At 50.2% G+C, this 12,238-nt stretch overlaps 1 protein-coding gene across 2 annotated transcripts in view; it reads left to right on the forward strand.

The window, feature by feature from the left end:
- The window catches only part of ankfn1b (ankyrin repeat and fibronectin type III domain containing 1b), a 120,844-nt gene extending 109,389 nt beyond the window's left edge, over nt 1–11,455 (forward strand). For both annotated transcript variants that reach the window (XM_076034429.1, XM_076034427.1), the window contains exons 12-23: nt 678–785; nt 4,337–4,436; nt 5,002–5,134; nt 5,485–5,604; nt 5,720–5,935; nt 6,969–7,135; nt 7,229–7,379; nt 8,707–8,875; nt 8,971–9,137; nt 9,232–9,433; nt 9,993–10,672; nt 11,115–11,455. In XM_076034429.1, coding sequence (XP_075890544.1) covers nt 678–785; nt 4,337–4,436; nt 5,002–5,134; nt 5,485–5,604; nt 5,720–5,935; nt 6,969–7,135; nt 7,229–7,379; nt 8,707–8,875; nt 8,971–9,137; nt 9,232–9,433; nt 9,993–10,672; nt 11,115–11,426 — 2,525 coding nt within the window. In that variant the 3' untranslated portion in view covers nt 11,427–11,455. The remainder of the gene's footprint in view (nt 1–677; nt 786–4,336; nt 4,437–5,001; nt 5,135–5,484; nt 5,605–5,719; nt 5,936–6,968; nt 7,136–7,228; nt 7,380–8,706; nt 8,876–8,970; nt 9,138–9,231; nt 9,434–9,992; nt 10,673–11,114) is intronic.
- The last annotated feature ends 783 nt before the right edge of the window (nt 11,456–12,238 follow it).

The following is a 12,238-nucleotide window of genomic DNA, read 5'->3' on the forward strand; positions in this document are numbered from 1 at the left end:
CGGGACGGGGTTTGTCCTGTATTTCTGAGTTGTCTTGAACGTAAATTTATTTTCGATACAAACTCACGTTCGTTTCCATAGAGTTTGCGTTCAAAACCGTAATCCACATAGCTGCAGGCAATGCCATTGTGCAACCCATTCACAACAACTGCGTACTGGCTGCATAGCTTGAGTAGAGAAGGCTATGAAACAGGATTGTTTGTTCTTTTCAGCTTTATTTATTTAATTCCTTCGTAAAAAGCCATCCCTCCTGCACTTTATTGATTGTTGAAAGATTTCAATACAGTTTAAATATTCAGCTTATTTCTAATGTCTATTGGTAACAAAGCAGTTCTTCTCTATGTGAACCATATACTTTGTTGAAACCCTACTTCAAGTCTTGATTGACCACTACTGGCGAGCCACTGGCCTGTGAAGGTCATGGCCCCGAGCACTGCGGGAGGCAACCTTTATTTTTTTCTGAATAAAAGTTAGCAACACTATGCGTGACACATGAGGAAGATGTCAGATGACCATTCGGATGGGTTTTGGAAAAGTTCATTCAGTCTTGGAGCAGCTTTATTCCATCATTCCACACAAACTTTCTCTCAAAAGACCCATCTACAGATTGTCAATCCTCTCATTCCAACACACTTTTGGGTCACACCTTGACTTTTTCCCCCTCTGTGACTCTGCAGGCTGGAGGGACGTGGATGGCCGCGCTCCACGCCAGAGAGGCCAGAAGGAGGCCCTGGACCAGCTACTGGGACAAATAAAAGACGCGCACCGCCACTGTGTCTGCCACGGTACCAACAACCTCTCCATCAATTTCCGAGAGCGCGTTCACCTTACGTACTAAACGGTAACAGGAGAGCTCTGACGGCTCACACGGCTGACCCCTGGTGAAACCCAAACCCCCCGCCAAAAGCACCTGACAGCGATAGGGACTCGCTGTACCCGCTGAACCAACACGTGGGAATGTTTTATATCCGGCAGGATATCCAGAACGCTCCATGAAGCTTCTGAACTCTTCTTCATCTTTAGACAGATTTAAGATACAGCCAGCACGTGTGTGTTGCACCTCAGGGAAGGCAGTTATAATCGGTGCGCATGTAGCTTTTCCATGCAGATCCCCCTCACTTTTTACGCCTGGTGAGACTTTCAGGTTTCGGAAAGACTCCGGGCGTAAAAACTCGGTGGAGACTTTGACGTATTCCTGCGCTGCGTCTCGCCTTGACAGACACTTCACAATCTCAGGCACGACAAGCACTTGAACGGCGGCTGGCGGAGGGACGGGGTGAGGCGGTGGGGCGGGGGTGGGGGGTGTCCAGCCGAGACCCCACCGCCTCTGAAATAATAGCCTCCCTTCTGTCCCGGCTGCCCCCCATCCCGCTCTGCGCCTTTCCATGACTCAGGCCTTCCTTTGGCTTGAATACCTCCCTCTCTCTTTTTCTCGCGGTGACAAAATGCAGATCGACTTCTCGCAACACTCGGCCTGTTTGTACCCTCACCCACCCACCTACCTACCTACCCACCCCACCTCACCTACACACCCACCCACTCAAAAACACTGCCGGCTGTAACGCCGCTGCTCCCATAAGTGTCAGGAGCTGTCCACACTGACTCCTTTACACGACGGCAAACTTGATTTAGCATCCAGCAAGTTGTCTGTCTGCGCCCCCCCGCCTCCTCCCTCCTCACCCTCCGCCAGGGACCCCTCCCCCCAATCTTCCAGACCCCCCCCGCCGCACGCCGACACGCACCACTTAAATCCCAAAACACACTCGGCCACTTACTATTGTCCACTGTGGCCCAGACTATATTTGCAATAGGCCCCGGGATGCAGTATAATAGTGAGTATTGAGTGTTGCCCCCCTCGGTCCCTCAGACTGCAGCTGATTGAGCTTGAGAGTTGAGACACGGTAGCCAAGGTGACGTGTCCCGGGGTCATGTTTGTTATTCCTGTAAGAGACGAGTCCTGGGCTGGAGTGGAGAGGGGGCATAAATTAACACTGACTACTGCTGCTGCTGGACCCCCCCCCCACCACCACCCCGACCCCACCCACCCACCACCCCTCCAGACAGCCCGCCAGTCGTCCTGTCTACTGTCCACGCACATGTATAAAAAGACGGACAGGCGCACACATTGATACACATGCACATGGCTGCACATGACTATTAGAGTGTGTGCACCTTCTTCCCGAATTGCATTTTAAATAATAGATTTTTTTTTTTACGGCATCTTCTTTTCAAGATACAGTCACTGTTTGTCTAACCAGGCGGCAAATGGTTTCAGCAGCTGACACGCGGTAATATTTGACTGCTGTGCATGCAATAGAAATAGACAAGATGGTAAAAAAAGAGAGAATCTGTTTGCATTTCTAATAATAATCAACAACCTTTTTACATGTTTGGCCAGTGAAACATGTTGGAAATGTTTTGTTTTGTATTTTTGTTGTCACAATTAGAGAGCCCGTGCAGCAAAGTGATTTTCCCCTGAACTGGAGCGCACTATTTTTTTTTTTATTTCCTGTTATTTCATAACAATAAAAAAAACAATTGTGGTCAAAATGACAATAAAAAAGGTCTAAATAAGACGAGACATGTAAGACATACACCACAGTTTAAAAAAAAATGAAGGAATCACCAACTGTTAGAGGGGCCATCATATAGGTTTCGTACTACCTTAGCCGATGTTTTTTTTTTCAGACAGTAGCTTAAACTTAAACTGTACTTGCCTGAACAGTTTGGGGGAATGGGGGGCGTGTAGGGGGGTTGCAGAGTGGCAGCAGTGTTTATGAAGTGACACACAGGTGGTCCCACACAGTGGCAAGCAGGGCCAGTTTGGAAGGTTCTGCTCAGGGCGACGACGCTTCTCTTTCTCTAAATATTTGGAACTTTAGCGAAATCCTCCTCTAAGCTCTGCACAGCGGTCACATTTGGCAATCGGTGTAGTTTCAGCTGCGATTCCACCATCACCAAACCCCGCACACATCCGCGGTCACGCCCCCCACCCCACCCCACCCCACCCCACCCCCCAGACTCGTAACGCCGCCCACCTCCACGCCGCCACCACATTCTCCCTCTTGTCCAAACACTATTAATTAAACTGTGAAAGAGGCCTTGACTAACACGGGCGACCCAAGCAGTCGACGCGACTTGTCCGTCTTACTCAGTGTCAAGCCAAGAGCGAACGCCGGCGGGACGGGAGGCGAACAGAGTGGGGAGTAAAAGGGGAGCGAGGAGAGGGGGGAGGAGGTAAGGGGGCGAGGAGGGGGCTCGGATCGGCTCGTCCACCTGAAGGGAAAATTAGCTCTATTCGGGCTCCTGAATGGGGGGACTTATTGACTTAAAGTAGCCCTGAGGAGGAGGGGGTGGGGGGGTGGGGGGTAAGATCACCTGGGAAGGGGGGACGAAGGGGGAGGAGAAGGGAATCTGTGAGGGATTCGGGCTGTCTAATGAGTTGGGAGGTGCGTTATCTCACCAACAGGCGCCCACACAAACACACACACACACACACGCACACACACACACACACACCTCTAACCCCCTCCAGGCCCACTAAAAATAAACATGTCCCCACAGACTTAACTGACCTCCCTGTCAGTGAGTGGCAAAGGGTTAAGACGCGTGTGCACACACATGCACACACAGACACACACACACACACACACACATACACACATACACACACACATGCGCGCGCACACACACACACATACACAAACCCCTGCAGCTCCTTGGCTCCGCTCATATGGCCTTCGCTCAAGACATGCCATGCCCCAGCAGTTATAGCATATGCAGGTAAACACACACACACACACACACACACACACACACACAGTTAGTGTCCCAGTGGGAGCTGAGAGTGAGTGGTTCCCTCAAGGCCCATAGTCTGCTGCTGGCAGCCAGTGTGACTGTCAAATGGTGCCGCGCCGCTGGAGCGCTTGAAATGTCGAAAAACATTCCACTCCAGCCGTGTTGTTGGACGTGTCAGGGTTGCTTGTCAATTAGGTGGCCGGGCCTGTCACTGCCAGAGATGTTTCCCCCAGTCTGTCTGGACCTGAAGTGCTTCTTGGTGTTAGCAAGAAAAACAGACAGCCAATCAAGAGCCTGGCCACAGCTTTTTTTTTTTTCTTTCCTTCTTCTTCTTCTTTTCCTTGACGTGACGCATCAGGACCATCAGGGTTGTTTATTTTTGGTGGTAATATTAAGATAATTGCTTTGTTTTTCTAACAGTTCTCTTCAAATAAAAGGACTAAGTGCTTTAACAAGCAGACTTTTGGAAGAAATGCAAGCTTCTGTGTCATTACCTGTTCATTATTATTATAATTTTTTTTTTTTTTTCCCCACACAGAACAGTGCAAAGCTCCAGCACCAGGCAGAAAACACTCCGTGTCTAAAAGCCTCCGCCACCTCTTCCAACCAACCAGTAAATTTGTAAAAAGTTTGAAAAGGTGGGAGATCCACTGGTGCAGCTTGACTTTAAACTGTATTGTTGATATTGTTGATATTGATACATGTGTTTTCACTCTTGGTTATGTCAAATGATTCTGTCTCAATTTTAATGTTTAAACATTTCCAATGATTTGTTATATTTTCGATTCCTTCCTACTTTTTAAAGGTCCAGTGTGTAAAATTTGTCTTGATTTATGATTTTTATATTGGTAAAAGCTTAACATCCTGCCCATAAATAGAGAGTGTGTACTTGCAGTACAATAAAAGGAATTTGTGTTTCCTACCCTTTGAACGGTTCTCATATATATAAGCATATACTTAGATCAGGGGTCTTGCTCCTAGTTAGCTGCCATCTTGGGCCACCATTTTTTAAGGAAGCCAACCTGACAGTTCCCTTAATATAAAACGTCAGGTGGGATTCCTTAAAAATTTTACACACTGGTCCTTGAAGTAGAGACTTGCGCAGGCTATTCAGGAAATGTAAAAACAGTCTGTAAGCGAAGTCAGTCTGAGTGAGGAACTGTTGTGCAGTTTTTCTGACAGAAGTGTTTTGTCTCCTTCCAGAGGTCTCTACCTCACCTCCATATTCTACCGAGACGACAACATTCTGGTGACGTCCGAGGATCAGATTCCAATCGTGGAGGTTGAGGATTCCTTCTCTGTTTCCCTCATGCAGGACTTTCTCTGGTTTACTAAGGTAGACACGAGTCGGAGCCGCGTGATGACATTTTATTTTCCGGCTGTTGAAGTGCAATAAAAAAAAAGACAGTAAACAATCATTGGTGTCTATGCTGGGATGCCACCTTTAATAACTGTGCATTAGAAACAATTTGTTACATTAATGATCAAAAATTAAAACAATATGAAAGTATTATTATTACTACTACTGAATTATTATTATTGTTATTGTCTCTATTATTACTTGATTAGCTATTGACTATAATGAAATGACAAGTGTGTGTGTGTGTGTGTGTGTGTGTGTGTGTGTGTGTGTGTGGTGTGTGTGTGTGTGTGTGTGTGTGTGTGTGTGTCTCACCCGTGTGGCAGGTGTCTTATCTCTGGGAGGAGATCCCCTGGCTGCAGCAGTGTCTCACCTCCTCCCAGACTTCCTGCTCCTGCACCCTGCAGACACGTCTCAAGATGCTCCAGGCCGTCTCTCAGCTGCAGGTCTGATGGCGACCTATCGAAATCGTCACACAGTCTGACATTAACGCCTGAAATCCTCTTGTGACGGCGTGACGTCCTGATGTAAAATATGAGCCACTTCTTGGTGTGCGTGCAGGGCCTGCTGGGCACTCAGGACCTCGGGCAGGTGTATTTCGAGCCAATCAAAGACAAGCACGGCAACGCCCTGCTGGTGCTGCTGAAGGACATGAGCGCCTGTCCCAACCTGGACGGCGTTCGCTGGACGCAGCTCTGCAAACTGCAGCTGCAGCGCAAATCCATCTCATCGCCAGAGGAGCCCACCGCCCTGGACATCCTGCTCATTAAACTCCACGTGAGTGCCTCCACTTTCTTTCACCCTGCGGTCGGCAGCAGTTGGAATAGGGTCTGTCAGCAGTAGCAGCCGTCTTGGTCTTGTTTTTCTTCTTCTTTCTTTTTTGAAATCCATTCTCTCATTCTTGAAACGTCTTCCTAGCCCAGAGTTTAGCTGGAAGTGCATCGTCTGGCGCTTCCAAACTGCCTCCCAGAGCTGCGGAGAACATTTATTTATTGGCGTTCCTCTGATGTCGCCAAAAGCTGCTTCGCAGAGAATGAGCAGAGACGAGGCTGAAACAATGAGGCTGCTGCAGAGACTGAAATGTGCTTTCCATTACGATGGAGTCGTTTTTCCGGATGAGCGTGAGCTCTCACGACGCTCCTCTCCCTTTTATTTTTAGTCCTGTTGACTTGACTCGCTTTCAAACAACCTTAAACTGACGTCAGGTCGCTTCTGCATCAAGCTCACAGTGAATATTAATCACCCTGCAGCGCGAGAGTGAAACCGTCCCGCTCCAGTTCCAGCATTATGGGTGTGATGATAATAATCAGCCTAATTGATGTTGTTTTATGTTTTGCGAGCGAGCCGCTCATGTGGCTGCTCAGTTCACAGCGACCACAGTCTGAGATGAAAACCACAAGTTGATTTTGTCTATATTGCACGGTAAACTCGATGCCTCTGTCGCTGAGCTGTTTGTCTCCACTGGAAGTCGGCTTTGAGCCTTGCGGTTGCAAAACAATGGCAATGCTTCCCTTTGGAAAAAAACTTTGAAAAAATAAAAAATCAAACCCACACTGCGCTGAAATATTTGCTTTGTGGCCTGCTATGAACAAATTGCATGGAAAAAATACATAAACATGTCCCAGTGGGTGATTTTTCTGTGTTTACTTCCTCCTTAAATATGTTGTAACAACTTTATACCAAAGTCTCTCAGAGGCTAATAATGGCAAAACACGCCATCAGAGTCGTTTAAGGTGACGTTGGATCGCGGAAGCGTTAAAAGTGGCAACCCGACAAAAAAACACGGCCGCCGCTCTCTTGTGCTCGCCAGGAGAAGCTGGCCTACCACAGGCGCTGCAGGAAGGTGCTGTCACCGGGCCTGTACCTAGGCTACCTGAAGCTGTGCACGTCAGTGGAGCAGATCCGAGCGCTGGTGCCCCAGAAGCTCCCCAACGTGCTCTGCCACAGCAAAATCCGGGACAACAGCCACGTGTCGAGGTGAGCGTCACCGCCAAAATATCTAAATGCAAAAGTGTCAGATTGGCGTCGCTGAAAACCACGGCGTACCTGTGTGTGTGTGTGTGGCTGCAGGGAAGAGTGGCAGTGGCTGCAGGCTCTCAGCTCCCTGGACGAATCGGTGGAGATGGGCCGCGAAGACCAGAGCGCTCCACATCGCCTCCTGCAGGACCTGCGCGCCGGCATCCGAGACCTGATGGCGCACATCAACATCCCCGGAAACCAGGTCAGAGACTGAGGCTACCGAGGCTACCGGGGCTACCGACTGCTTGTTTGTCGTTGTTTGTGTCTGAGTCAGCCAGGTCCCAGAGGCAGCGCTGAGCAAGAGCCCCAGTCAAATAAATAAATGAAGAAAACGCAAAAGGAACAAGTGGTTCCAAAGCTTAATCAGCCGGTTCTGGTTAGACCGCGACATCTTACACGATTCCTCCAAAAGTACATATTTCGAGTTCCCACACAATAGCAAACATTGTCTGTTTGGTTTGAATAAAACATCAGCCGCTCTCCCAGCTCAATGTGTGTGTATAATTCAGACATAATGCTGTTGGTGGCACGCAGTTCTCCCCTGATTCCAATGTGTTTAGCTACTTTCCGGGGAAGAGTGAATGAAAGTGTGTGTTTGTTTTCATTAGTTGGATGGAATAAAATCTGCGCGCGCACAACCTCAACCTCCTCTCTGTGTCACTTTTCTCTTATGGAGTGTCGGAGAATTTTCTCAGCGTGACCTTCATCAGACCTGATGAAGATGAAGACCAAACCAAGGTCAACCCAGTTCGAGGCTGAATCATTTGTATCGTGCTGCTGTTGCCTTGACGACTGTCTGTTTACGGTCGAGCCACATGTTTGCTGCTCAGTGCACCTTGTAAATGACAAGATGACTAAAGACTTTGCTGTGTTGTCTTACCGCTTTAACACTCGAGCATAAACAAGCGAGCCGGCAGTCAGCGTGTGCGTATGTGTGCGGCAGCTCCGTTTGGGCGTTGTTGTTGTTGTTGTTGTTGTTGTTGTTGTTGTTGTCGTTGTCGTTGTTGTCATCGACAGACATTTTGTCTTTTTTTCTACAAATTTTTCCATATTTATTTCCACTGTGTTTATTCCCACTGAATGCTGATTGAATCCAACCCAGACTTCTTGCTCTTGACTTCGTATCCAGTTTCGCTCCATCCATAAATCTCCTCTCTGCTCCTCCTGCCTGCCAGTTCCACCCTCAGCATCCTCCTACCCAGATATTCACTGTCCGTCCTCTGGACACGTCTGACTCACCTCAGTTTGGCCTCTCTGGCTTCATCTCCAAAACTTTTCTCTGATGTGCTCACTCTTCACCTTCTCCGTCCTGGTCACTGCCAAGAGAAGAGGAGCTCAACACGTCCACCATCGCTGCTCTCACTCACACATGTCTCGCTTCGTTTATCACACCACACACTTGTTTTCTTTCTTTCTTTCTTTTTCCATCCTGATGCCAAATTCCGAGCAGAATTAAATCTTGTCAAAAGATTCACCCCCGGCAGCTTCTAGCACTTTTCCCCGAGCTGAGCCGTTTCTCTGCGTTCCAGGCACAAGACTTTCGCATCTACAGCCAGGAGGTGTTGGAGTTTGGGGAGAAGGTGTCTTTCCTGCTGCTGCTGCCTCCGTCAGACGAAGTCTGCACTGCTCCGGGTCAGAACAACCCCTATTCGCCCCGCTCCGGTTTCCTCACCCTCCCGCTGCAGATCTTCGAACTGGGTCAGTTTGCAGCGGCTGCCATCATCTGCTTCCGTCTTCCCCTTGAAAGACACAAGCAATCATATGCAGTTTGTTTTTCTCCTCCTTCTTTGTAGTGCACTTTAACGCCTATTGCCCCAGTTTCATCGGCCAGTACTGCAGAGTGTCGGCCCTGCTGGAGCTGGAGTCCCTCATGTCCCAGCAGGCGCTGAGAGAGGCCTTCTCTGAGGCTGAGCTGCTCGCCGCCAAGAAGAAGCACCAGCAGGTCCAGGAGCACCTTCAGGTTGGAAACCACCAGAAACCTTCAGCCAGGAAATGCAGCATCTGTAAAACCTCCCTTCTTTTAGCACAACTGACGTCTCTTTGCTTTCTGACAGCAAATGGAGGAGGTGTGGCGTGAGGCCCGCTGGATCATGGACGCCCTGCAGTACGCCCGCTACAAGCAGCCCACCGGGGGGATCTCCATCAGCTGGATAGTGGACCTGTCCAAGGAGGTTCTGCCCGAGAAGCCGCCTTCCACCTCGTCCCAGCGCGACTTCATGCCCTTCCCATCGCCCGAACCCTGCCGCAAACACTCAGGTTCAGAGTCTCACACACAAACACACACACACACACACACACACACACACACACACACACAAAGTTCTCGACGTCATTGAGGACATATGATGACTTCAAAACTCCAGGCCCACTGGCCACAAAGTGTAGTTTTGTAAAACAGCACGGAGAGAAACTGCACATACGAGACTTTTAGTGGTAAACACCACTGGTATGGTTTTACCCATATTAACATGATGGTTCAATACAATTAAACAGGAATTTTATGCAAACTTTCAAACTATTTGCTTCAAATTTAAAACTGATCAGAATTGATTTTGTATCCGTATCTATGTTTTCAGATTTTGCCTTTCCCCTTAATACACATTTGAAATGTTATGGAAACGCACTAATTGTGTGCTTCAAAGTCTGTATCATTGGAGGTTGACTCACTGTTTTCCATCATGTTATTATCAGGGCTATGATATTATCACATCCATATTGAAAGGGCAGATTTGATCTCATTTTTGACTGTTCACAGCATCAACACCTATTTTCTTCTTCTTCTTTCTTCTTCTTTTACTTTGACCTTTCTCTGCAGATTTCACCGGACTGTCCGATGAGGAGGGCTCCTCCGAGGTTTTCCTCACCACCGACAGCGACTACGACTCCAGCCGCGCCCAGAGTCCCCGGGAGCTGGACCTCCTGCCGGCGTCCCCGCTCTCCAGCTCGGCGCCGCTGGAGCATCGCGGCTTCCTGTGCAGCGACGGCAGCGGCTCCGGGGGCAGGATGTGCCTCGGCGGCCCGCTGGGAGACTCCACGCCGGACGTCCTGCAGGCCAGCGGCGGCGGCGAGCGGCGGAGGGCGGCGCCGGAGCTGTTTGACAGCGACTTCATCCTGCCCAGCAGGCAGATCGAGCTGCTGCACATCACGGAGAAGCGGCAGGCCTTCTGCGTGCGGACCAGCAGCCTGGAGTTCCCCTCGGCCGCCGCCGGCCGCCACCAGCCCTGCTGCTGCTGCCGCGCCCCCTGCCCCTCCGCGCCACCCTCCACCTCGCCGCAGCGGCGTCGGCGCCACCGCTGGCACCGGCCCTCCTCGGTGGAGCGCTGCTGCTCGGCCGAGCGCTGCCCTCCGCTGCCGCCGCCGCGGACCCTGTCGCAGGACAGCGGCACGCAGAGGCTCTCCTCGCCGTCGGCCACCGCCGCCAGGAGGGGCTGCCACGCTACGCTCAGAGTTTACCCCCAGTACTGCACTGGGCTGCCAGGGGAGACCAGCGTCAAGGTGGGGAACCACTCTGTACAGTATGATGCACTTTATTGTCCTGAACCAGGAAGTCGAGTTTGCAACTCCGCCGCTGAGCCATAGACAGCTGTACAAGCACAGGAACAACAGACAGCGCACCATCAAGAGCATTACACATGTCTCATAGCATCCACTGTACACACATAATACATGCTAAAAACAATCACTATAATAATGAAAGTGCTGTAAAAATATATACAGAAAAGCAAACACCTGCACTTGCAGGAGAAGTTGGTTTGTTTTCATCAAAGCTCAAAGTCAACAGTTTGGTAGATCAGGTGGGACAGTGAGAGCCAGTCAAGTGTGTATTGACTTGAAGGTGTTTTCAGAATAAAGTGCAGCCGACCGTCCGGCTAATGAAGGCCTGTTGTGGTCGTTGTCTTTTTTCTCAAGCTGGCTTTTCCCTTCTCCTGCCCTTCAGCTGTGTGTGACTCCGGGGACGTCGGCACGCGAGATGGTGCAGCTGGTCGTGCAGGAGATGAACGCCGTGTCGCGACGCGTCCTGGGCAGTGGCGGCGGCGGCGGTGGCGAGGCGGAGCAGTGTGTCTGCTACGGCGTGGAGCAGCTGAAGCACTTTGGTCTGGTGCTGGTGCTGGACAGCAGGGAGAAGTGGCTGCAGGACGACTTCTGCCCCCTGGAGCTGCAGAACCCCTGGCTGAGGGGCAAACTCTGCGTCCGCATCAAGGAGTACTCGCCGCTGGCGCTCAAGCACAGCCGGGCCACCACCGTGTGACATCACAAAGGGATGTTGAGGTTCAGGTGGAGGCGTGAACCACTTTAAACATCCTGGTCTTGACGCCAGAGAGCAGAGACGGGTGTTTTTGGGCTGTCGGAGGTCGTCAGGAAGCAGACTGTGATCAGAGACCACATTGAAGGGGGCATCGCCGTCTCGGTCCCAAACACACACACACACACACACACACACACACACACACACACACACATCATCATCATCAGCCTCGTGCACTTTGCCAAAAAACAAAAGCAGAAGAAGACGAAGCATGATGTCCTCTTGCACCGTTTTCTTTCTCTCTTTTTATGGAGGAAAAGCAGTTTTCTCTCCACGGAGCTCCCCCCCCTTCTCTCTCTCTCTCTCTCTCTCTCTCTCTCTCTCTCTCATGTTCCCGGGAAGTATTCGGCCCCAGTCAGTCATCAGGCGTCTGGCCACCTCACTGTCCAGCAGCTCAGAGCCAGCGAAGAAACGACTCCTCAGCCAGTCCTCCCAGTGCGACATGGACCTTGTAGCGCAGCGAACAAACACAATCAGTGAGGAAAACGAAGAAAGTAAACACATACCACACACACACACAGACACAGACACACACACTGGATGGGATCTTTGCAGCAGATAAAGCAGGCTAGCAATACTCCGTTTGTTTTGTTTTGTTTCTTTTCCTTTTTTCTTCCTCTTCTTTTTTTCCTGTTGTTTTGTGGACTTCGATGGAAAAAGCATGTAAACCCTCGTTAGCCAGCGCTCCGTGTTTTGTTGTTCTTGCCCCGGTGGCGTTTTCCAGATGCATCAAACGTTGGTGCCTGTCAGTCTAG

This window comes from Nelusetta ayraudi, unplaced genomic scaffold (genome assembly GCF_046127955.1).
Source record: "Nelusetta ayraudi isolate G7.1 ecotype Tasmania unplaced genomic scaffold, CSIRO-AGI_Nayr_v1 ptg000042l, whole genome shotgun sequence".
Classification (NCBI taxonomy): Eukaryota; Metazoa; Chordata; class Actinopteri; order Tetraodontiformes; family Monacanthidae; genus Nelusetta; species Nelusetta ayraudi.